This window comes from Alexandromys fortis, unplaced genomic scaffold, assembly GCF_014885135.2.
Source record: "Alexandromys fortis isolate MF-2015 unplaced genomic scaffold, M_Fortis_MF-2015_v1.1 scaffold_34, whole genome shotgun sequence".
In the NCBI taxonomy this organism is placed as follows: Eukaryota; Metazoa; Chordata; class Mammalia; order Rodentia; family Cricetidae; genus Alexandromys; species Alexandromys fortis.
The window spans coordinates 4,463,905-4,487,693 of record NW_026067933.1 but is presented as its reverse complement, the minus strand read 5'-3'; the positions used below and the strand labels follow the sequence as shown (position 1 = coordinate 4,487,693).

The following is a 23,789-nucleotide window of genomic DNA, read 5'->3' as shown; positions in this document are numbered from 1 at the left end:
TAAAAGCCCGGAGCCTGTCTATAAAAGCGCAGTCTGAATAAACAGGAAGGAAGATAACTGTTTCGTTTTTCACCACATTTTTATTCCAGCTAAAATCAAGAGTGACTTTATTTGCGTAGTTTTCCTCTTATAAAAGTAGCATATTTGCTGTAAATACCAAAAATATAAAGAAACATGTGAGTCACACAGAATGTCAGCCTTCTAATCCAGCCTATGGTGAGACACTTTGATGTCACACCAGTATGTACCTTGAATGTATGTTGGCTAATGTAATATGCTATTGGCCAAGTGGTTTACCCAGCCGAAATTCATCTCATGATGGTTTTGGAGACTGGGAAATCCAAGAATATGGTGCTTGTTACTGGGTTTCTGGTAAGGGACCACTTTTTTAGTTTGAAGCCAGTTGTCTTTTTCCTGAGTATTCATGATTCAGAGACAGGGACACATGTCGTGCAGATATGCAAGCACATGCCAGCTTCACTGTTTCTTCTCATAAAGCCACTGGAACCACCAGATTCTGACTTTATTTAACCATAACCACACCTTACAGGCCCAGTCTTTAGTTATAGGGGGTTATGGCTTCAAAATAGGAATTTTAATGAATACATTCATTCCATAACAGTTATGTGCACATAATATATATGGATGTGGTATGCTTGTATATCTATGATAAAACGATCTTTTGCTCACTGAAACAAGGTTCTTTTTAAAAAAATTTTCAAAACTAGCTCTCCTGCTTTGCACCGTAATTTATTTAGTCCATCCCTAGCTGTAGATTTTATTATAGTTCTCATTTCCTTTAAATCACAAATATTATAAACATCATTTTATTGTAATTGCTTTTATACTAGCTTTATATTAATTCAATCAAATACAATGATGTTATAAGTGTTTGGTACAGTCTACCAAGATACATACATATATTTGTGTGTACACACACACACACACACACACACACACACACACACACACACATATATTTCTACTACCTAAAATTGATATTTATAACATTTCCTAAAGCCTAGGCCAGCACTAAGTATTACTTTCTTTTAAATACAATGCATCAGTTTGAAAGTTTTGTGTCCCATGGTCATTTTAGTTGGCTTTAAAACCATTTATCTTCTTGTAAATTAACTTCTAGCAAAGTTGGCCATATTTTCTGTTGATTCTTTATGCATGTTGTTAATGTTTGAGAGGCCCTGTCTCAGAAACTTATGTGGAGAGTCACTGAGGACACCTGGTGTCTGCTGCATCTCAGTAGCAGACTCTGATGGTCAGAACTCAGACTCAGATGCAGAAGTGACCCAAGAGGACATAAAATTCATCAGTTGGTGGATAGCCAGAAAGAAAGTTTACAGTTTTAGCCCAAGGACAGATACAAACCTGACTCCCAGTCAGGGTGGTTTACCTGGTGAAGTCTTTCCATCTTCCAAAGAAAGGTGGTTTCTGGACGTATCCTCTTGCCTTATCCCATACATTCACTTGTATTTTCAGTGAGTGTCTCTCTGTTCTCTGACATCAGAAACACCTAGTTTAGATTAGATGCTAATTACATAGTTATAATAAGTTTCTCTAATTTTCTTTAAACTAGGTATCCTACGGCGAGATGGTGGGGTGTGATAACCAAGATGTGAGTATTAACAGTTCTCTCTCTTAGAATGTAAAGAGTTGTAGGTAACTGAGTAGCTGTCTTAGAACTGTGTCTCCCAATCTGAAAATCGGGTTTTCATGTATGATGACTCCTGATGGGAGCATCTTCATGTCCACAGCGGGACCATGTCCACAACTCCCTTCATGAGCTCCCTGCTTAATATTTTTAAAGGTAGTGGTATAGTATTACAGTTCAGATTAAATTCTCAAGAGTTACTTCTTGCAGTTCTAAGTGTTTTCTTTTCTTTCTGCTAAAGATACTGTGTTTGCTAGAGTCCAGGCTGTTTACCACACTGAAGAAATGAGACTTTAAGGCCATACATTTTTATAGGCAGATGATGCCTGGGAATAATGACCTAATATGGGGTTATTTCCCTCTTGCTATTGCGGCATTCAGCATTCCCTCCTCTGGGGACTTATGCTGGTACAAGCCATCTCTGGTGGGAAAATGAGAGGCAGTTTGAAGGAAGGCATCAGAATACCCTTACAGGAGAAAAGGTTTTTTGACTTATGGTTCCAGAGGAGAACGGTGCATCGTCGTGGTAGGGAGGTGTGGCAGCAGGTGTGTGTGGTTGGCCTGGCAGTCAGCAAGCTGCCCGATACTAAATAGTGCACCTCCACACGGGAAGTCGAAAGTGAGACAGCCAACAAACCTCAAAACCCATCTCCAGTGAAGTATTTCTAGCAAGGCTCCCTCTCTTAAAGGTTCTGGAAACTTCTTAAACGGTGCTCCCAGCTAGGGACCAACTGTTTAGACACAGGAGCTTATCAGGAGAATCTCATATTCAAACCACAGCAAGGACTTAATTTTGGTTAAAGATGGGTGTTTGACTAAATACTGAGCAGATTTTGTGCAGTGGTTTTGACTCGTCCCTTAATTGCCTTCCAGCAGTTCCCTCTGTTTCTCTTCCTTGTGAGGAGTAGCTTGGAACTGCTGGCAAGGAGAAGCACCGGCAGTATTGGAATCCAAATATTAACAAGAGTGGAATTTGTAAAATATCTAAGGAATAGCAGAATGGCTTAATGCAGTGACACTTGTGTGTTCCTTCCCTGACAGGGTGACAACAGTGTGACTTTAGATGGGAACAAGCCCTCCCCAGCTGCCCTGTGTAGTCATGTGTGTGTGAGTGTGTGTGTGTGTGTGTGTGTGTGTGTGAGAGAGAGAGAGAGAGAGAGAGAGAGAGAGAGAGAGAGAGAGAGAGAGAGAGAGAGATGGGGGCTGTTCAAAGCAGTGCCGTCCCTCCATTTCTAGTAGCTCATGAAGATACTGACTGCGAGTTCATGTCCTCATGTCCCCTGGGGTCCCTCTGGGTCCTCCTGTGCTCTTGTGGGTGGAGTGGAGAGTTTCTGAATGTTTCACAGAGGATTTTCTCCATTATCTCTGAATAGAGCAGCAGAAAGGAAGGAAGTGCAGCCACCCCTCTCGATATCTTTAGTTCCAGCCAGCTCATCCCACTTCCTGATGTCTGAGCATCTTTACATCTTAGCGTATATTCCTTCTTCCTATAAGATTCATCTTCTTTTTCCTTGGAAGATGTTTCTGCCTGGCCACCTGAGTTGATGACAGTGAGTGAGTGTTCTCTCTGTAGTGCGCAGGTCGTGGAGTCCATGCGCCTCCTTTTTACCAGAGATTTTTGTGCTTTCATTTCATTTCATTATCCATGAGGTAGATCAGTTGGACTCAGTAACCTCTAAGGCACTGCCAGGATCCAAGAAGTATGACTGCACAAATCTAATTTCAGTTAAAAGAAGTACTCTGTTTCCTGAGCATTTCTGCTGTTTGTTCTTTAGAAGTACCGACACTTTGTTTTTATTTTTGCTTTCCAGTGTCCGATAGAGTGGTTCCACTATGGGTGTGTTGGCTTGACAGAGGCCCCAAAGGGGAAGTGGTACTGTCCACAGTGCACGGCCGCCATGAAGAGAAGAGGCAGCCGGCACAAATAGAGGCGCTTCCCTGGAGCGAGGAAGAGCTTCGGCTTGGCGTTTATACGGGACTCTAGAAAGACAGACACGGGGAAGAAGAAGCAACTCATTTCCAGGCAACCTTACAGGATTTACATAGACAATTCTATAAGACCTTGAACTTGAATTTTATGAGTTGTATTTTAATAATGTAAGTAAATTATTTATGCACTCCTGTGTGCTATGAATATTATTCCAGTTAGCCTTGGATTATTTCTGTGGCCAACATACGCAGACATTTGTACTCCTCAACCATTTTCTCAAAGTAATGGGCATTCTATAATTTAAACTTCAGAGAATTCCAACGATGAAGATTTTAAGAAAGTATTTTGTATTCAACAGGTATATTCTGCTGCATGTACTGTACTCCAGAGCTGTTATGTTACACTGTATATAAATGGTTGGAAAAAAAAAAAAAACAAAAAAAAAATTCAGTCCTTCTAAAAAGGATTTAAGATAATGGTTTTTAAGATGCCTGTATAATAAGCTTTGTTTCTTTGTGAAACTCATTCAGCAGGCTGAAGGGATTGGTTCATGTGATAAAGTGGGCTGGTGTCCTCTAGAGTACCTGGGTACATAAACAGAAAGTCCTGTAGGTGAAACCTGATTCGTGCCATTAGTCTCTATGTTCTGCATCCCGATAGAGTGCAGCTCAAGAGGGTGGGGGTGGGGGCCTACGGGGGAAAGGGCGTTAAAGTGATACATTTTTATACCAAATGTGTTTATTTTTTTGTGCGAGTAATCCTTAAATTGGAATTGTATTAGGTGTTAAAATAAAGTTTTTAAAAAAATAACTTGTATTTATACTTTACACAATTAATTGTGAAAATTTCTTAATTGCAATTTATTTCTAGTTTTCATAATCTAAAAAAGATTAGCGGTTAGCATGCAGAAGCTATGTAATCTATGATTTCTATAATAATGGTTGGAAATTGTGTTAATGGAATAAGGGAAGGACATTTTTAATGTAAATTCGAAGTGTCAAATGTATTTTTCTAAGATATTTCTCTGGCTTTGCTTTGACTCTAAGGATGAGAAAGAAACCTAATTACAGCAGATAAAGTGAAAATAATGACTATAGATGTTTGGATTGGAAGCCGTGTGACCAATATAACTAAAGAGACCTTAAAATTTCAGCTCTGTGTTTAATTCTGTGACATGGTGATGTGGGAGTTAATTCAAGTCTTAATCACCCTGGGCTCTGTGAAACCAAAGTAATGCTGGTTGTAGGCGGTCCTCGGAGCGCTCCTGAGGTCCTTGGCCATAGGTGCTATTGAGATGGTGGGCTGTACATAATGGAGGGTTCGCTTAAAATATGTCCACTATGATGGGTGGAGAAATTGCTGAACCGTCACAGACAGTTATTATATCAATCTTCCTTTTTATTGAAATGTATGAAGTCCATAAGCTTTGTGTTTTAATGGAGCCCATTGTGAATCTCTTAGAACTTAATCAAAAGGCAGTGTGAAGTCTGTGTAGTGCTACCTAAAGGGTAGAGCTTTGGTAGATTTTAGGAGCTTCGTCCAGCTCTAAGATCCTGTGATGCTGAGCTGCCACGGGCTAACTTTGTAACTGTTGTTGGCCTCCAAGACAGGTTTATATGGTCCTTGGTATTTTGTGTCATCAAGGGTGTGATTTCACGATCGTGTTTTCATGGGGATTTCATGAGCCTTTAAGACATGTATACAGTTGTGTTCTGTTAGCTCAGTCCTGTGCTATCATGAGATGCTCAGATGAAAGGTACTTGCATCCTGTAGGCACCCGGTGTGACTCTTCCAAACTCAGTCTCTCACTGCCAACTGGCTAGAGGAAATCTCTGGATCTTAAGAGAAAGTCCCTTCACAAGACAGGGGCATGCCTGCGCTCATTGCCTCCAGCTCCTCTCCCTTCTGCCTCCTGAGTCACCGAGAAAACATGCCAGCAAGCTTCGAGACCACGCATTGATTCTCTTACCAACTATACATAAGGAAATACACCAAAATTTGACACTAAGTATTTAGACATGAGTAGAACCTGTCACTAAATTCTATAGCTGTGTATATGTGTATGTCCTTACATACATATATGGCCAAACATGGAACTACCTCATCGAAGCAACACGGCCAGCGATTAATGTTCTTTGTACACTTACACCAAGGACATTCAGAATCTCTGTTGTACAAAACTTGTGTAACAGTGGGTGGCACAAAAGGCCCAAGTGTGAGTTCACAGTTTATAGGTGGTGAAGAAAAAAAAAAAAGAGGCCTTACTCCTGTAGTGTATATTTAAATGTCCATGGTGACACATTTGAAGCAATAAATGGCTGAATTAAATGCCTACATGAAGCTGAGTGTTTGATAACCTTACAGTCATTCTCTTTAAAGGGTAGCCAGTTTTGGCTCATTTCTTCCTTAAAAGCGCACTCAATGTATTTTAAGTTTCTAACGATGTTAGGTTTGTATAATGTCTAAGTCCCTTGGACTTTAGAAATAGTTTTGTTCATTCAATTAATTAACTTTAACCTTATATAAATTGTTGCTTGTTAAACTTGGATCGTAAGAGACAAGCTACCTAGATAAGTGGATACTGCCGTTTTCTTGTTTACATTAAAAGCAATCTTTCAGCAAACAGGCTTTAAGAAAAAACCTGAGAGCTATCTGCATAACTTTTCACCTGTCAAGCACTCCGGTGCCTAGAATGACATACATTAAGGAGTGTGTGTTGTTGAAATGATGGAAGCCAGCTTGCTGACAAAAATTGTAATATTTTGGCAAAGGCTATAATGAATATAAAAAGCACTGCGGGAACGTTGGGAGGCAGGGGAATTGATTATTGCAGCAAAAAGGGAGCCTGAAGGATGAATCATTTGAACTGTATCCTAAAGACAGAGCATATGTGTTCTCGGGCACCAGTAATCTGCATTCTGTAGACCTGAAGTAGAGAGGTACAATGTCCAGCAGAATCCAGAGGCTGAGCAAGAGTTGATTTAAGCAGGTCATTTTACTTAACCTAGGGATAGTTTGTAGTAGAAGGGGGGATATTTACCGATTGTTGCTCAACCATAATAATGATTAAAAATCATTGGTAACAATTAAAAAGCACGGATGTCTCCAAAGTAGCCTGTAGCTTGGAAATTGATAGCTGTTAAATTTAAGCTAGTTATTTACCCTATTTTTTAAAGGGGCGGGGTGGGTGGAGGGGGGCATGGCACAGTGCACACGTAGGGTTCAGAGAACAACTTTGCAGAGTTGGTTCTTGTAGCAGACCTAGGACCACTGGCCCCCAAATCATGACATGGAGGCTTCTTACTTATGAATACTCGGCCTTCTCTTATGCTTGTCCCACTAGCTCCTATAACTCAATTTATCCTGTTTCTCTTCATCTACAATTTGCCTCGGGGCTTTTTACCTTTCATTCTGTATGTTCTACTTTTATGCGTCTCCCTGTCTGGCTGACTAGCAGCTGCCTGGCTGGCCCTGGGCGTCTCCCACTCATTTTCCTTATTTTCTCTTCTTTCCTTGTGTGCTTAGATTCCTCCTCCTACTTATTCTCTCGGCCTGCCAGCCATGCCTATCCCTCTTTTGCCTATTGGCCGTTCAGCTTTTTATTAGACCAATCAGGTACCATAGGTAGGCAAAACAACACATCATTCAACAAATGCAGCATAAACAAATATAACAAATCTTGCCTAGTTAAAGTCATATTCCACAACATATTCTCTCCTTCCACTTTATGTGGGTTCTGGGGATTTGAACTCAGGCCACCATCCATCTGGCCTGCTTCACCATCAGTTATAACTGAGTTATGTTTGAACAGCAAATAAGAATTCCAACAGGCTTCCTTATTTACAAAAGAGTCTAAATTGTAGAATTGGGTTTTGGTTTATACCTAATAAAATATTTGAGATTTGATTCTGTCAGAGAAGTGTTGATTTAAAAATGAGTTAGTTGGCTTTAGGGTGTTGTTTTTAGTTCAAGTTGGATAAGGAAAAACTATACTCCTTCCTGCTTGTTTGTTTTAAAGTTGTAAGCCACATATGTTTTCTGAGTTATTTGTAACTATTTAGCTACAAGCTTCCGCATGATTAGAATTCTTATTTGAAAGAATTTTAATCATTTCCTCACTGTAATCGGCAGAGCCATAAAATTCCGTTTTGGGCTAATCCAGTGTTCCTACTTTCTTCACTCCTAACAAGGAAATTAGAGAAGAACATTGTAATTCATTTTGATTTTTCTATGGCTTACAGACAACCGGAACTGGGATGTAGAGCTGGTGTGGGGAGCAAGGATGAGGGTCACATAAGCTGTGAACGGGTTCTCACTGCCATTCCCCATGTCCACTCGCCGTTGTTAGGAAATGATAAACACTCTGCTTAGGAAGTTGAGTGGCTGCTGCCTCTAAAGATGGACTTGTTTAAAGCACACACGGCTCTTAATACAGTAACAGAGAAAAGCAAAAACAAAACAAAACCCCAGTGGCCATGACTTAATATTTTGCATTGTTAGATCTGCTCGGCAGAGGCAGTCTCAACACTGGGACATTAAAATAGGAACAATTGCAATAGGTGTCAAAGGGCAGGAAATGGACGTACTTGGTAAATGCAGTGTAATAGTTCAGCCAAGAATGCTTCTGTGTAACCCTGAGTGTAAATGGGGGACATCTGCTAGCAGCTGGTAGTAGGTTTTAGTTGGTCCTTCCCGGTATGTCACATCAGAATTTACCAAAATATATGTCCCTGTCCTTGACATTTGTGTTGCTCTGGAACAAGTCAGTTACTTTCCTGCTTGAGGGTCTGGTTATACAGACACTTGTTACCAATTCCCCAATTTGCAAAGGGCTTTGCTTTTACTGCTGTTTGTCATTTGCGGATGTTTTTAAGGGAAGTCCAGTGTTCTGTTGAAAAAATAGTAAAGCATATGTATTGATCTTTCGGTTTGGATTCAAAATGGGAGAGAGCTTTCTGTAATGATCACATGACCAGAGAGCCACCTTCTCTCCTCCATGAATGCTACCTCCTAATCTCAGATTTTCTAAATGAAGGCCAGCATTCGTGAGCCACAAGCCATTCCACCTCTCCACACCATGCATAAATGTCAATTTGTGACGTTTAATGCTGTAGAAGTCTCAGAATATCTTTATTTCCAGAAAATGGAGCCAGATGCCTGAATTACACTAAAGAAAAGGGAAGCTGGGAAGGGAGGAAGAGAAGGAAGGTAAAAGTGGGAAGGATGTAAGAAGTAGCAAAGTCATAGCTGTCTTGCTACATTTTAAATTTTGTCTCTAAAGAATCCATATTGCAGATCTATAGAAAAGACAAATGAGATTTCTGTTGAGAATGTAATTTGATATTTTTATAGCAAAAGCTAAACATACTAACATTTTCTAGTTATTGAACAGTTAAGAACAAATTCTGGCTTCTTATGAGTGTGTAAATGCCTGTCCTAAAGAAATTAAAAAAAAATAGTATTCATTGGCTGGTGTGGGTTAACCAAAGATATAAGAGCTAACTAGCAATACGCTTAAGTGATTGGCCAAGCAGTGATTTAAATAATATAGTTTCTGAGTGATTATTTCATGGTCTGGCAGCCGGGAACAAACAAGCGGCTTCCTACTACAACTGACTAAGTGATTCCCATCCTGAGTACCCATTGAGTCTTCCCCTCTTATCTGCTTATCTGACCATCCAGTTCCATCAACAGACATAAGTGTGTATAATATCCACATTGTTTTTATTTGAGGGGGGTGCTTGGTTTGGTTTGGTTTGGTTTGGTATTTTGAGGCAGGGCCTCCCTCCACAGTTCAGGCTGGTACTCTGTTGAACCAGCTGGCCTAGGATTTGTGTGATCTTCCTGAGTCAGCCTCCTGAGTGCTTGGATTCTAGGCATGTACCACCATACCCAGCTTATATATAGCTTAAAGGATGCAAATGTGAAAGGCATTTAAGATGCTTAAAAGAAGCTCTATATCTATAATTAACATTGGGGAGGAAAGGATCTGTGTAATTATACCCAGGAAGTTGCTAAAATCACAGAGAAGCTGGCCATGCCTCCGCTGAGATACTCACTATCCTAATAGAAGCAACAGACAAATCTTAGGCAGCTACAGATGGGAACTGGGAAACTGCCCCTCCAGTTAAATTTGAAATTTCCCAGCCTCAGCACTTTTTGGCATTTTTTTTTTTCTGCCAATGATTGATTTGGGGCTGTCTTCATTAGAGGACAGAATTAATAACAACTGTGGGCTTCTGCACTAAAAGCCAGTGGCATTGGTGCCAAAAGTATTCCAATGCCGGTTGTATTCTAGAAACTACTAACTCTTCCCTGGGGAAGAAACTGCCTTCCTGAAACAAATATGCCAAGATGCGAAATCGTTAGGAAAGCAAGGGGAATAATGATACAAAGTGTTTTAAGCAGTAATGTGTAGGTTTCCACAGTGCAAATCTTGAAAGCAATCCCTTGCAGGTAGACACTCTGATACAACAGAAGGATAGAGAGAGGTAAAATAGCCTTTGGCATGAAGCAACTTACACACTACAGTTGTGTTAGCACAGGATGAAAATAAGATACAGCACACAGTGATTGAAAGAAATTTGGTGCCAGTGCGAGTTGGTTCAAAATGCGTATCAAGAGACAGGTGTGGGAAGTGAATGACCCATCGAAACTTCTGGAGTAAGCGGCTGACTCATTTGTAATAGGTGGCACCAAGTGTTCACGTAAGGAATCCCTGGGGTGATGTGTGGTTTGCAAGCCTTGCTCTAGAGGGATATTTAAAGTCAGCAGCGTTTGCTTCAGAGGCTTCGGTCTATCAGGACAGATTGTTCATATTGAAATGTGCAGATTGCAAGGTTTGCCTACGGCAACAAACCAAAAGTGTAAACAGTGCGACCATGAAGAAGTCGAGCTGCCTTGACCTTCACGTATAAAGTGGGCGCACACTGGGCAAGCGGGCAGTGTTGCAGTGTGGGCCTTCTTTATTTTTTCTTCTTAACTTTTTCACGTGATCCTCAGATCTTTGTCCTATTAGAAAGTTCTCGTTGCAATCCATATCCTGATGAGAAGTGGCTCCTCATGGTGATTGGGAGAGAAGCAAGGGGAGTAGAAAGGAAAGTAAGCATGTTCAAATGTTGACAGCTTCAAGCATCAGACAGCAAACAACCAAGAACGCATTGTTTTCGTGGTCCATGCCTTAGGATTTCTTTGACTAATGCCACGGTACTTCCAGAACCATATGTGAGCCCAGTTGTGGACAGTTCTCCCAGTTTCCATGAGCAAGGGACAGAAGCTGTTCCGTTTAGTAAGAGGATGCAAGATGCTAAATCTGAAACAGAATCATAGTGTCTGCGATGCAGAGCTTTGCTTAGCACACTTAAAGAGGTGCATTTGTGTATGGTTATTGGAGTGTGGCATCTGCCTCTTAAGGAACAAAGGAGTTGGCAGAGCACACGTCATAGAAAAGTTTCTATTCAATTCTGTACATATATTTGCACCACAGAGAAGAATCCATGACCTTGACCCCGTTATTTTTATTCCACATGAAATAGAAAAGAGGCTTGGTTTTGTGTGTTTACAGTTAAAGTTGATAACAATGGCTCTGTTGTCACCTTCATCATATCCTCCATTAAGAAACTTCTTGGATGCCTAAGGTTTGCCTATGAAGACCAAATAAGTTTAAGTTTGGAAATTACTGAAGCCATCTTCCATCTCTAGCTAATACTTTCCCAGCTCTATTTTCAGTAGCTCCCCATTAGAATGTTAGGTCCGTGTTTCACCTTTGACAGCAGTTGAAATTATTGAGACTCTTCAGGGCCAGTTGAGAAAAAGCCCCTGTTCTGAAGCTTTTCTTACCACTTCCTGAAAGATAGGAATTCCCTCTTTTGTTTCTCCAGGACACGTGATGCGTGGTTTGTCCTCACTTTAGCCGTGTATGTCAGCTCCCTTCCTTCCTCCTAGGTTTATTGATAAGCACATTCCCCACAGGGCGGGTCCATTTCAGTGGCCCTGATAATACAATGACATTTGCTAACCTGAAACTGTCTTCCTAAGAGATAGCCAATTCTTTCTTGTTCCTCTTGTGTTAGCCTGGTGGGTATCTAAGAAGTCATCAAATGTCTTAGTGGAAACAGAAATGATAAAAAGTTGTATGAGCGAGATGTGAGCTTTAATGCATTAGGCCACTGAGATTTTAGAAATGTTTAGTCATCCTTCTTGGACCAGTCTGTTGCCTTACCCTAGTCATTTATAGACCTTGTCACATGTCTTCTCTCTTCCATAGAGTCTAGGATGTCTTTTGAACAGATTTAATGTATGACTCATGATTTAAAACTACTAACTTATGCTTAGAGCTTACTGGGAAGATTCCAGAATGAGCGTTTCCTGAGAGATGATAGGAGCTGAGAAGATAGTCTGACTTTAAAGGGACCTATCACTGCTGACAGCATTCCCAACAGTTGACTCACAACGTCACCATGAGTACCTGCAGCCAGGTTTTACACTATCATGAGCAACACCCTGTAGAGAAATGCTGTGCCCTGGAAGAAGCCAGCAGAACCCAGAAGACTGCACCAGAGAGGATGTTCACATTGAAATATGTCACAAGAAGCAAAGCTTTGTATCATCAAGCAACATTTGAAGATATTTATTGATCATGATGCCCCTAGTTAATAATGAAATTGAGATTCGGATTTATGTGATATTCCTAAAGATCCTGATCCAACACTGGAAGCTTCTTACACATATTTTATCTCCAGTTCTAAAAATTAATACCGTAAATACACTTCTCATAATCCCAGCACTTGGAAAGCAGAAATGGCAGGATTACAGGTTTGAGGCCAGCCTGGGTTACATAGCAACTCCTGGTCTGCACAGGCTACACAGTGAGACCCTGTCTCAAAAAAAAAAAAAAAAAAAGAAAGAAAAGAAAAAGAAAAGAAAACAAAAAACCAAGTATCGAGGGTACCTCAGTGGTTGAGGGCTTATCTAGCATGTACAAGGTTCTGGGTTTGATGCCCAACCCCATAAAACATGCAAAAAGCCTTCACTGATTATTTGAGTGTCAAGGACCTCTAGTCCATACCCAAACCCAGAAGTAGCTAGATATGCAATGAAAGATCTTGTTTTATGTGTTGGGAAGATCACTGAAGGATTTTGTTTTGTGGTAGACTGTTCTGTTCTGTATAACTTTGGAATTAGAATATGTTTGCCATTCTATTCTCTCAGTGCTGCTAAATGCCTACCTTTTAAGACTAATTTTTTTGTAGAAAAGGTAATTGATGAATTTGATGCACAAATGCATCCAATTTGAAACAATGCCAGAACCCCCAGTTCACAATGGTACTGTAGATGTGCTCTTCTGCTTCCATTGTTGAGCCAATATGTGTCTTTATGTTTCCTGTTCAGACTCCTACAGACTCCAGCATAACTCTGCTTAGTCTTCCATTCAAATATATATACTATATAAAGAAGTCAAAGAACTCAAAGGCAACAGGAAGAAAAAAAAACCAAACTCAACTGAAAAAATTGGCTGCATTTAGACATTTGTCAAAAAATGTATCAAATCACTTGCTAATATATGGGAGAATAATCAGCTTTTCTAATAACAGGGAAATATAAATCAAAACCATAGCAAGATGTTCTTCACCTCCATGAGAATGGCTTTTACAGAAGGCAAAGTTACAAGTACGAATAAGGAGCTGGAGTGTTGGTGAGAATGTTAATTACTATATCTAGGGGCAAAGGATTGCAGGTTCATCAAAAATTTAAAAATAGAGCTACTAAATAGTCACTCAATGCCATTGCTGTGCAGAGAAGCAAAAGATACAAGACCGTATTTAAAGGGCACTCACACTTTTGTCTGCTCCACTATTTACAGCAACCAAGGACAGGAACAGCTCCTGTGTTCTTCAGCTGGTGAGTGCAGACAGTGAGGTATAGATACACCATTCAGATACAAAGGCAGAATGAGGCCCTGTTGCTCTGACAACATGGACAGAACTGGAGATCGCTGAGTGGAAGAGAGCAAGTGTGAAAAGTAGTGATTGCGTGATCCCACTTGGGTGGAACGTAAAACCAGAGTAGAATGCGGGCACTAAGTTATAGTTAGAAGCAGGAATTTCTAATGTGCTGTTGTGCAATAAGATGACTACAGATGATGCACATGTTAACAAAAGCTACAAAGAGGAATTCTTAAGGGTTTACCCTAAAGAAATGATAAACAACGAGTCATTAGATATGTTTGACCTGACATAAATGGCGTGCTATATGCAAGTATAGAAACCTTCCACGGTACTGCATTAACATGTATGATGCTTCCATCTTTATCGAGCCTTTAAAAATTTCAATTCAACTATGTCTAATCTCAGGCATAAAGCCCACAAGTTCATCCTCTCAAGCCAACATCTGTTCCCACCTTCGTCCCAAAGGATGATGGGAAGAGAACAATTCATTAGTGCCAGAATTTGTGTCTGGTTCTTGTATGTCCCCTGTGGCTCATTTATTAAATGATCTGCTCACTGATTTGACACCCCACCACATCCTAGGCTCTGTGAGGACTGAGCCTGGAGAGCCAACACCCAGCAGCTGTGCACCTGCCAGCTGTTTGAATGCTCAGGTGCTTTCTTACCTGGTCAGTGATACTTCCAAAAAGGTCATCTCACAGATGGTAGCCTGGACTTCACTATTCCACACTCCTCTTTCAGAACAGCTGGTAAACGGTGAACATGATGATTTCTGTCCACAGTGGGTCTCCTCTAATGCCTGCTGTGGTCCTGGAGTCTCATTCCATTGGATCCTATGTTTTCTTTGCCACATTCTTGTTCTGACTAACTAACTAACGCCTTCCTTTTTCCAGTATCACTTTATTGGCTGTCTTCTTCTCCGCTGGACTCTGTAGTCAAGATACGGAATTGAATTCTTCAATTTACCGGAACTAAGGATTCCTTTTGGCCAAACTAAATCGACAACATTGTCTAAAAGTTTTCTCTTCTGTTGGCTTTCCCTCCTCCCAATTCATTCGAAGACTATTCTACTTGATATCCATTTTACTATTTGGTATTCTGACTCAGGAACTTAAGGATCTTTTAAAAAATCCTTCCATAAACCTTGAATTTTTTCAGAATTTAAGCCCTAATATTAATAAATGGCTATGTGGCTTATTTCACCCAGTAAATAGCTTTTTACCACATTTTGGGCCTTGCTAGCATAGAAACCATTCCGATTTGGAAGTCTAGTGATTTCCACTAGTCTTAAAATCATATTAAATCCACCAAAAACCTATGGCATGCAACAGAAATGCTCTCTCGATGCCTAAATGTGAAAAACAGGTTGATTCTCTCTCATTCCCTCATTTGCCATGGTATCAAAAGCTTTGAATTTATATATCAAATATTATTAAAACATTTTACAAAAAGACTTGAAATTATGCATGGCTAATTAATTTACGTAATTAATTTGTTTTGAGGTACTAACTTTTTTTTGACACAGTTTCATTTATCTCAAGCTGGCTCATAAATGAAGTCTCTTGCTAGCAAGAGAAATCCATTTTTCTGACCCTGTTGTAGCTGTGAGCCTCTAGGGGGCGCTCCTCCTCACAAAATATTAGTGACAAACGGCTGAGTCCTATGGGCTTACTCTAGGAGAGTGGCCTCACCGGAGAACGCCTGCCTAGAAAAAGTTCGGTTAGACCTAAGGTGTAGAAACTACCTAGGTTTTAAAGTCTTTGAAGAGTATCCTCTGTGAACTTAAACCAGTCCTTGCCGGAGCTGGCAAAGCAAGGACCTGAAAGTTCTCCTTGATGGTCCCTCAGCCTGCCCTGCCGAGCCCAGAGTGATGGGAGCTGCCAACCGGCCCTGGTGTCAATGCCCATGAGAGAGTCGGTACGGACTTAAATTAAGCCTGCTCCGTACCCCTTTCCCCTGGGCAGAAGTTAGAACACTCAGTACCTGTTACAGTCAGCTCCTTTGAAAAGCCAGACCTCACGCTTTTTGCCTTGGAAAGACCTCAAAAGGGAGGAGTAATATCTGCGGTAGCACTCGGTGCTGGAGTGGAGAGGGGACTTTCAGTTACTCGAATGTTTCCTGATCTGTGGTCCAGACTGTCCTAACGACTCTCTTGTCCTCTTAAACGTGACCACAATTCCCCGGAGTGATGACCTTCCCCCGTCAACTCCGAGTGGGCCTTTAGCAGCTCTCGACTAGGAGCCTTTTGTTATTATAGCGCTGTCTTAGGCAAGTGCAGAGGCACAGGCGATCGATCGGGCATCAAATATGTTTCTAATTCCGTGGGTTTGGTGAGGCAGCCACGTTTCAGAGGCGACCCTAACTGCTGTTCCCCCAAGCACGGTAGCCTACCGTTTGCTGCTGCAGAGCTGACAGCGCGGCTCGGACTGCCCCCAAGGCCAGAGGAGTCCTGGGCTTAGCTCCGCCCCGCTCGGCCTGGGTGGCAGCGATGGCCCAGGTCCCCCAGCTCTCGGCCCTGTGGGCAGCTGGCGCGCGCGTGTCTCCGCGTGTCTGCGCGTGTGTGTCCATGCGTGTGAGTGAAATGAGGTGGAGTCCTACGCCTGGGTGTTTCCTTCCAAGTGATTTTGATCAGCAATCATGGGGAAAAAAAAAATTCTGGCTAAAAGGATGAAAACTGAGTAAGTACACAGAACTTTGAACTTGAAGCAGAATGCGACCAAAGGCAAGCAAAACCCTGACAGTAACCCCTCCACACTCAAACTGCTATTCCCTTCTTGTGTTAAAGGCCGCGGATGCTGACAGCAAAGTGGCAATTGAAAACTGAACGAAGGGAAGCAGTTCAGAAACCGCTGAGAGCAGGGCGGCTTTCAAACCGGAGGGAAAATGAGAAACTGCTAGGGCAACCTGGCCTGCGCCCAGCGGTGCAACAGGCACTTCGCGTTCCCTCTGCTGCGTCTTCGGGGCTCTTTTCAGACTCGGGTCCGCTTTACTGCGCTTTCTCTTTGCCCCAAAGCTGAGACAAGCTGAACTCCTAAGTTTATGTCTGTTGTGGAAATAAGATATTACCGGAAGAAACTCTTGCCAGCCCGGGATGCATTCGGATGATTTCTTACGACTCTCATTATTTTGACATCTTAAAAAAAAAGAATAAGCAAGTCGGTCACTTTTTACTGTTCTTCACGAAAGGGCTCTAAACACCTCGGACCGCTGGGACCTGTGTGAGTCTTTGGCATGAACCTTCGGAATGTTCTCAAGGGGAGTTGGGGCGAACTTGATTGGAGTTGTGCAAAAAGAAGACCGAAGTGTACTTTTTTCATGCTGACAGCGTGGCCAGGGGCCAAGTGAAGGTGAACTGGTCATGGTCTGTCGACCAGGGTTCCTTTGTCGCCGGCGATTTTGCCCCCGACCTTTCCTGGTGGGTTTGGTGGTGGCAATCTGTCTCTTTTACCAGACCCTGACACTCCGAGGGGCTAAGAAGCTTGCAGCCGAGGTTCCTAGGTCTGGTCCCCGCATACCCTCACAAACCCAGGCTAGCAGATGCGAGCAAGACTATCCACGGGACAAACGGTGCTTCCATCTCTCGGCGAATGCCCAGGAAATCAGGAAGGTAAGTCTGAGTTTAGCCTGAGCAGTCGGCCTCTCTCTCCTTTCTGCAAAACTAAAATTAACTTTCATGAGGTCCGAAAGGGAGCCAGAGTATAAACAGCCCAAAGTGACCTGCTGACTGGGTGTGTTATATAAAAACTGAGAAACTTCCGAAACCTACTTAAAGGGTTCTGCCCTTTATCTTTCAGACATGATCTTCATTTCAGTGAAATGAAATGCTTTCTAAGAGAGATCTAAGAAATATGAGGATTTATACATAAGAGACAAAAGTCACCCTCGGGTGTCTTCCCTAGAGCAGAGACCAAGAGGACTAAGACACTCTCAGAATTCCATCTGATGGTCTACCAAGTTAGCTCTGACTTTGGTGAATATGTTTCTAGACCAATGTACTCATTTCTAAAGAATAGTACTATAGTTTCCACAAGAATAATTGTCATATAGTTTAATTGTTCTTAGAATTAGGGAAACACCAGTTCAGTATAGTGTCCCTACCTAACATCTAAGCACTCAGGAGGTAGAGGCAGGAAGTGGGCACTAACCCAGGTTCCTCTACATAAAGAGTTCTGGGCAGTGTTTAATAGTGAGACTTCTCTTTTCCAAGTGTGCATTTATGCTTGGTGTGGTGGTTCATGCTTATAATCCCAGCACAAGAAAGACAGAGGCCGGGGGCCAGGGGTTCAAGGCCAGCCTAGGCTAGATACATTGTTTGCCTAAGCTATATTGTCTATAAGCTACACTGTCTAGAAAACAAAGTTGGAAAGAAAAGAGATCATTCTGTATTCACGATGGTCAGGTTAGTCTCACCATTTTTATTTATAAAGTATAGGAAACAATACAAATCCAGAAAACATGTAACACTTCTGTTTTAATATTGCACTCTGTTCATGCCTAGCTGCAAATACAGACTTTTCGCTGTCAAGTATAATAAGAAAAAGAAAAAGGGTGAAAAACTGGTTATTTAAAAAGTTGTAATGGAAAGACCATTGAATTCACTTGAAATAGTATACAGCAAGATATCTTTGGGATCCGTAAGAGGTACCCTTTCTCTAAGTAGACTTAGCCAGAGTTTCTGAGCCTGGTTGTTGCTTGCAGCAGAATTTCATCTTGGGTGGCAACATGGTTATTGTCCATACTACCACCTCCAGGACCACAACAATGTTGTTTTATAATCTCTTTTGTTTGTTTCATTTCAGACTCATAACACAGGGTAGATAGCTTGGGAGGCAGACAGTAGGTGGGGTTACTCCACTTGAAAACAAGTCAACTCCCATTGAAGGATGCTCAAGTGAGCCACATGGCTAACAGAATGCCCTGCCGCCTCCCACAGAAATCCATCTGCTTGGTTCCTACCACAGTATAAGTCATAAGTAAAAGCAAACTCAGCACTGGCATAACCGTTTCTGAAGCCATCACTTGAGGAATGCACGCCAAATCACAGTAGATTAAGATGCTGAGCCCTTGAACACTGTCACATGGGTGTATTCATTTGTTAGCAAAAACGTGAAGATTGCGTTCACTTCTGACAGAGCAGGGTCATCTTTAAAGGAAGACTCAAGTCAAGGTCTGACTCAACCTTCAGGTGTTCTGAAATAAGTGGAGAATGTACCTTTGGTTATTTTATGTAACTTTTTCCTTTGCTTTTTTTTATTATTTTCTTGAATACTTGAGACTTAGGACAAATGTACCTGAATTTTAAAAGCTACTTTTTGGTAGTTTGTAATTGTGATGTTCTTTAAAAATGGGTGAGGTGAACATTTAAACAGTTAAATATTTTCTATGAAGTTTAGGTGGAAATGATTCATTAATTAGCTTGTAGCCTCCTTTACTTCCCTGCTGGTTATTCCCCAATTCTGGCTTTGTTTGTGTCTTAAGCATATGTTCGCTCTTATTTGTAGACTGTCACAGAAAATTCCATTTCAGCTTTAGAACTCCTGCTCCTTGGAAAACATCTGAAACTTATTGGCTGCTGGTGTAAAAAAAAAAAACATACACTCTAGAATTTTCTTCAACCAAAAGAATGCCAAACACATGATGGTTTTGGCTCCCAAATGATTCCCAGCCTTAAATATTTAAAACATAAGCAAGATTCTAAACTGAGAATCATAGTTCAGTGAATGTGAAAATGTGTTGCCAAACATTTACTCTGTACCTCTGATTTTAATGAGTGCAGCCTGCTGATAGCAAAGAAGGTAGAAAGAAGGTGGCCTGGAAGCCTTAGTCAGAACCAGAGATGAACAAATCTTGTTTGTAGTGTATCTTCCAGAGGAGTCAAGTAATAACCAGATGCAGTGGCTAAATATCCATTCAGAGATCTAAGGTGGAGAGAGAAATTCATTAAGAATCCTACAGAGATTCTGTCAAAAATAATGATTTGTTAAAGTCACTAATGAAGTGAACAGCAAGGCACTGTAGAGGTGGGTGTTCCTGAAGACCTAGAAGTAGTTCTTAGAAATGATATCTTACAGAAGTAGATTTTTTCTTTTCATCTATACATTCTGACATTTGTCATTACTTTTACTGATAGGTTAAAATATTCAACTTAGCTGAATCTCTAATTTTATTATGGTTGAATCCACCCATCTTTAAATGCTTTAAAAGATGCTTAAAACCACTGAATTTAACTATAAAAATTGTTTGGATATATAAAAGATCTCTAAACACCAGAAATTGAGTGCAAACTCTTGCATGTATATATCTATACAGATCTCCATGAGCAAATAATTTATTTTGATTAGATATTCAGAACTAAAAACACACCAAGACCCCTGAAAGTGCTTAACAACCTCTATGCTTCACTGTTTAACTGCTCATTCTGTGCATATCAATTGACTCTGAATAAATAAACCTAAAATGAAAAAAAAAACTTTAATTAAGTCTTCAAAGGAGGATGTTAAAACAAACAAACAAACAAATAAAAAGCAACCTTAAGGGAAAACATAGAAAAGCAGAATATTTCTCTAATCACAGTTGTTCATCGATGAATAAGCAGCAAGTATTTCCTGGTCTTTGGGCTGCAATCCCTTCTTAGAAGAGCTCTCTGTACTTTGTCTACCTGGTAAAAGGGATTCTACAGCTGGAGATATTTGAAGACCATACCATTGCCTTCGACACCTTCCCCATTGGGAACCAATTCAACATGAAAGCTGTTCCCAGTGCCAGTGAGATCACAGTATTTGATCTGCCAGTTTTCCATAAGGAAGCACTTGCCCCTCTTTTGGGCCAAATTTTAATTCCTTTTTCCACGTGTACATTCCAATGTGCCTTGTTAAGCAGATGCAATACTGTCATTTCTTCCAGATTTTTTCTCTCAACATTGGTTGTTTAAATCTTTTTTAATAATCTGCCGTGTCTTAAAACCATTCCAACTTAAGATATAAACCTAGTTATATTGTCTTCACTGAGACAGGTTGCTCTGTAGATTTACCCATTTTCATGGAAGCTGAAGTCTTAACATTGCGTAACACAGAAAACATATTAAATTATCAACAGACATAATGGGTGAGATCTCCTCCGTCCATGCTCCTCTATTGGAAACATGGCTATTTGAGGACTGTGTTTAGACTCGGGAGAGCCATGTGTTTCTGATTATCTCCCATCGAGGCTACACAATGAGAACTATTATTCCTTGGACTGTGACTGGGCTGTTTGCCTTCCAAGTCTTCCTCACTCTCCCTACAGTTTCCAGGACTGCTCTCTGCAACTCAGGAGCCAACATAGCCCAATGTCAATAAGCAAATGTCCTCACTAAATGTATTCTCATCCATTGTGTTTGTATTTGTAAAAATAATCAACATACTTAACATTTGAAGATGTCTTTAAAATGACTTGTTTAGTCTAAGTTTTGTAGCATCAGGAAGCTAGACCAACTCTTAGGTGCTGACAATTGATTGGAAAACACAATCTCAGGGACACTAGGGCAGGGACAAAATAAAAGAGAAAGAAGGATGAGTTGAAAATACAGTGTGTGCACTTTTTGGGGTCACATCCAGAGAAGCTGTCTTCAGCTACTGAATCCCGGGCAGCAGAGACCAGAGGAGACCTCGACTGCCTCTTCTGTCTTTCACTGGATTGATTGTGTCCATCCAGTGTTTCTGGATTCTCAGGGCAGCCATTAGAGGTAGCCAAAGCCTCTGATAGGTGTATTATTTTGCCAGTACAAACTGTCTGAAATGGCCCCTTTTTAAAAATATGTAGTGTGAGTAAGAGTTAAAGTCAGTAGCATTAAGAATGGTATGTGTGTGTGCTTGCGTGCACGTGTGTATGTGTGTGTGTGTGTATTGTAAATGTGTGTGAGAGAGATAGGGGGCAGTACAGTGAAAACTGTCCTCAGTCGTATAGTTACAGTAATGGCATGAGAAACACTTACCAACAGACAGATGAAGCACAGAAACCTAGTGACAGCTGTAATAATGGCGGTAATAATTTCACTTCCTAACAATCCACTGAAAATATCTTTATGGCTCTGCCTCTTGGAAAATGACTTTGCTGTCTTTAATAAAAAATGTTTGTAATTGTCTCATGGAGAATCTTCCTCTTCAATTGAAAGACAATAAACTTCATTTTCTCTTTTTCTTTCTCTCCTTGGTCCCTTTTAATCATTTACCCATTCATTTTCATTCAACGTATAAATATTTATTGATGCTAGATAAGCAATGGGGTACTGGCGACACAGGAATAGAAGCCATTATGAGACAGAGTAAGTACAATGTCAGAAAACTGATAAATTCTTAGATTATTCTTTGAAAGTAATGAGCTGAGGCAGAGAAGAAACTGGAGATTAAAAAAGGTGCAGCAAATGTAAAAACCTACATATGCATATGAAGGAAACCAAGTAGCTTAATAAACTGTTATGGTCTATGCATGCACATGTGTGCACATTTCAGCACGTGTGTGCATGTGTGTAAAAAATCTAATAAGGTCTAGATGTTGCTGATGTGAATATACTAAGCTCTCTGAATTCTGAAGGTATAGGACAATTTCTACAGAACACAAAGATTTATGAGAAAACAGGCTACAAAATGAATTGTAGCAGAATAGAACTGAAGGGAGCCCAGTGGGAGCTGGTTAAAGAGACCCCTCTTTTGCCACATCCTCTCTTCCTTGTGCACTCGTAAGCACTTTTTCTTCAGTCTCCTCCAGGATCAGCTCCACAGTTACTCTCTTACTTACAAACAATTTTAGGCTTTTCCGTTGGGCCAATAAGCATGCTTAGCAGTGATAACATGGCACCAGGCTTCTTGGCATCAGAGTCCAGAGGAGACAATCTCCCCAATGTTCTTCCTCATCGTCTAGTTCCCATCACAGATACTATAACTGCTTCTCTTTTGTCCGCTCGCTGGTCACCTCCACCCATTCCTAGCCTTTGAAATTGGTCCTCTCTACTGAAAACTCTTCCCTGGTTACCCCTTACAAGCAATAATGATCCACGTTCAACCTTCATCCTTCTTCTAGAAGTTTCTCTCATCACTAAACAAACATCTTAATATCCTGCTATTTAATAGAGTACCACAGTGGGTGTCCTCTATGACCTCTGAATGACTCGGGGGCTCCTTTCAAGGTTCTCTTCTGTCCCTTCCACTTCTGATTATGAAAGCAGATGTCTCCAATTTTCTTCTTTGGGCTTCTGTCTTGTTTTATTCTTTCTCTTGGTGAAAATGTGTCCCTCATCAACTGCATCTCCCATTCTTTGCTATGTCTTCTACAAAGGTAAAAATATTATGAATACTTAAATATGCAGAAATTAAGAATCCTTTGACATTCCTAGTTAATGAATAAGCTCCTACATTCTTCTGGTTATATTAATATATGGTTTGAACCACGAGAATATCTTTGTTCCTTCTTGCTACTCTCTAAACTTATTGACTTGGCTCCTGACCAGATTTGAGGCTGGTCACTCAGCATCACGACTGGCTCCAAATTCGAATGTTAATGGCATCCTTTGCTTTTTTTTCTTTCTCTTTGTTTTAATCCTTTTAAAAATGATTAATATTAACCAGGCGGTGATGGTGCACTACTTTAATCCCAGTACTTGGGAGGTAGAGGCAGGTGGATCTCTGTGAGTTCAAGGCCAGCCTGATCTACAAGAGCTAGTTCCAGGTCAGGCTCCAAAACCACAGAGGAACCTTGTCTCAATAAACAAACAAATGAACAAAAAATATATTAGCTTAAAAATTCAAATTTGCTATAAAATGTATCCTTTTAAATACTTATATATTACTTTTAAATACTTATTTATATTAAATATATATATAGTGTCATTTATCAAATCCCTGCTTGCCTATTGATTCCCAGGCAGTTGCCTGCCCCTTAGCATCTACCCACACTTAGATTTCCTCTGTGTGGTTTACACACCACCTTTATTTTTTCCTCAGAGACCATGAGGGATATCTACCCCTTTATATTGAGTACTTTAGTAAATGTGACCTTAACAGACACTCCTTATGCCAACTACAGGCTGGTATAAAGTGATATTTTGTAAATAGTTCTTTTTACTTTTGGGGGGGGCAGCATCCATTTCACAGATGGAGACTTATTCTTACTTATGAATGTTGGTTTCCTTGTTTCTAGCCAGTTTTTCTAACTTAAATTATCTCGTTTCTCTTCATTTTGCCTCTGGGTTTTTTATATTTCATTCATTCAT

General features: G+C 40.7%; 2 protein-coding genes and 1 long non-coding RNA gene across 4 annotated transcripts in view; 2 read left to right on the top strand and 1 right to left on the bottom strand.

The window, feature by feature from the left end:
* The window catches only part of Ing3 (inhibitor of growth family member 3), a 28,410-nt gene extending 23,662 nt beyond the window's left edge, over positions 1-4,748 (top strand). Inside the window, exons 11-12 of the mRNA XM_050145853.1 lie at positions 1,592-1,630; positions 3,478-4,748. Coding sequence (XP_050001810.1) covers positions 1,592-1,630; positions 3,478-3,594 — 156 coding nt within the window. The 3' untranslated portion in view covers positions 3,595-4,748. The remainder of the gene's footprint in view (positions 1-1,591; positions 1,631-3,477) is intronic.
* LOC126503882 (uncharacterized) lies at positions 7-16,082 on the bottom strand. The gene is made up of 3 exons (XR_007592444.1): positions 15,935-16,082; positions 14,209-14,472; positions 7-1,512 (listed from the first exon to the last, which is right to left on the bottom strand). It is a non-coding gene; the product is annotated as an uncharacterized lncRNA (long non-coding RNA).
* Cped1 (cadherin like and PC-esterase domain containing 1) overlaps positions 16,069-23,789 on the top strand; it is a 295,142-nt gene continuing 287,421 nt past the window's right edge. The window contains exons 1-2 of one of the 2 annotated variants that reach the window (XM_050145850.1): positions 16,069-16,221; positions 16,329-17,150. In XM_050145850.1, coding sequence (XP_050001807.1) covers positions 16,902-17,150 — 249 coding nt within the window. In that variant the 5' untranslated portion in view covers positions 16,069-16,221; positions 16,329-16,901. Of the gene's footprint in view, positions 17,151-23,789 lie in introns of both variants that reach the window. The other variant, XM_050145851.1, reaches the window with a different exon arrangement.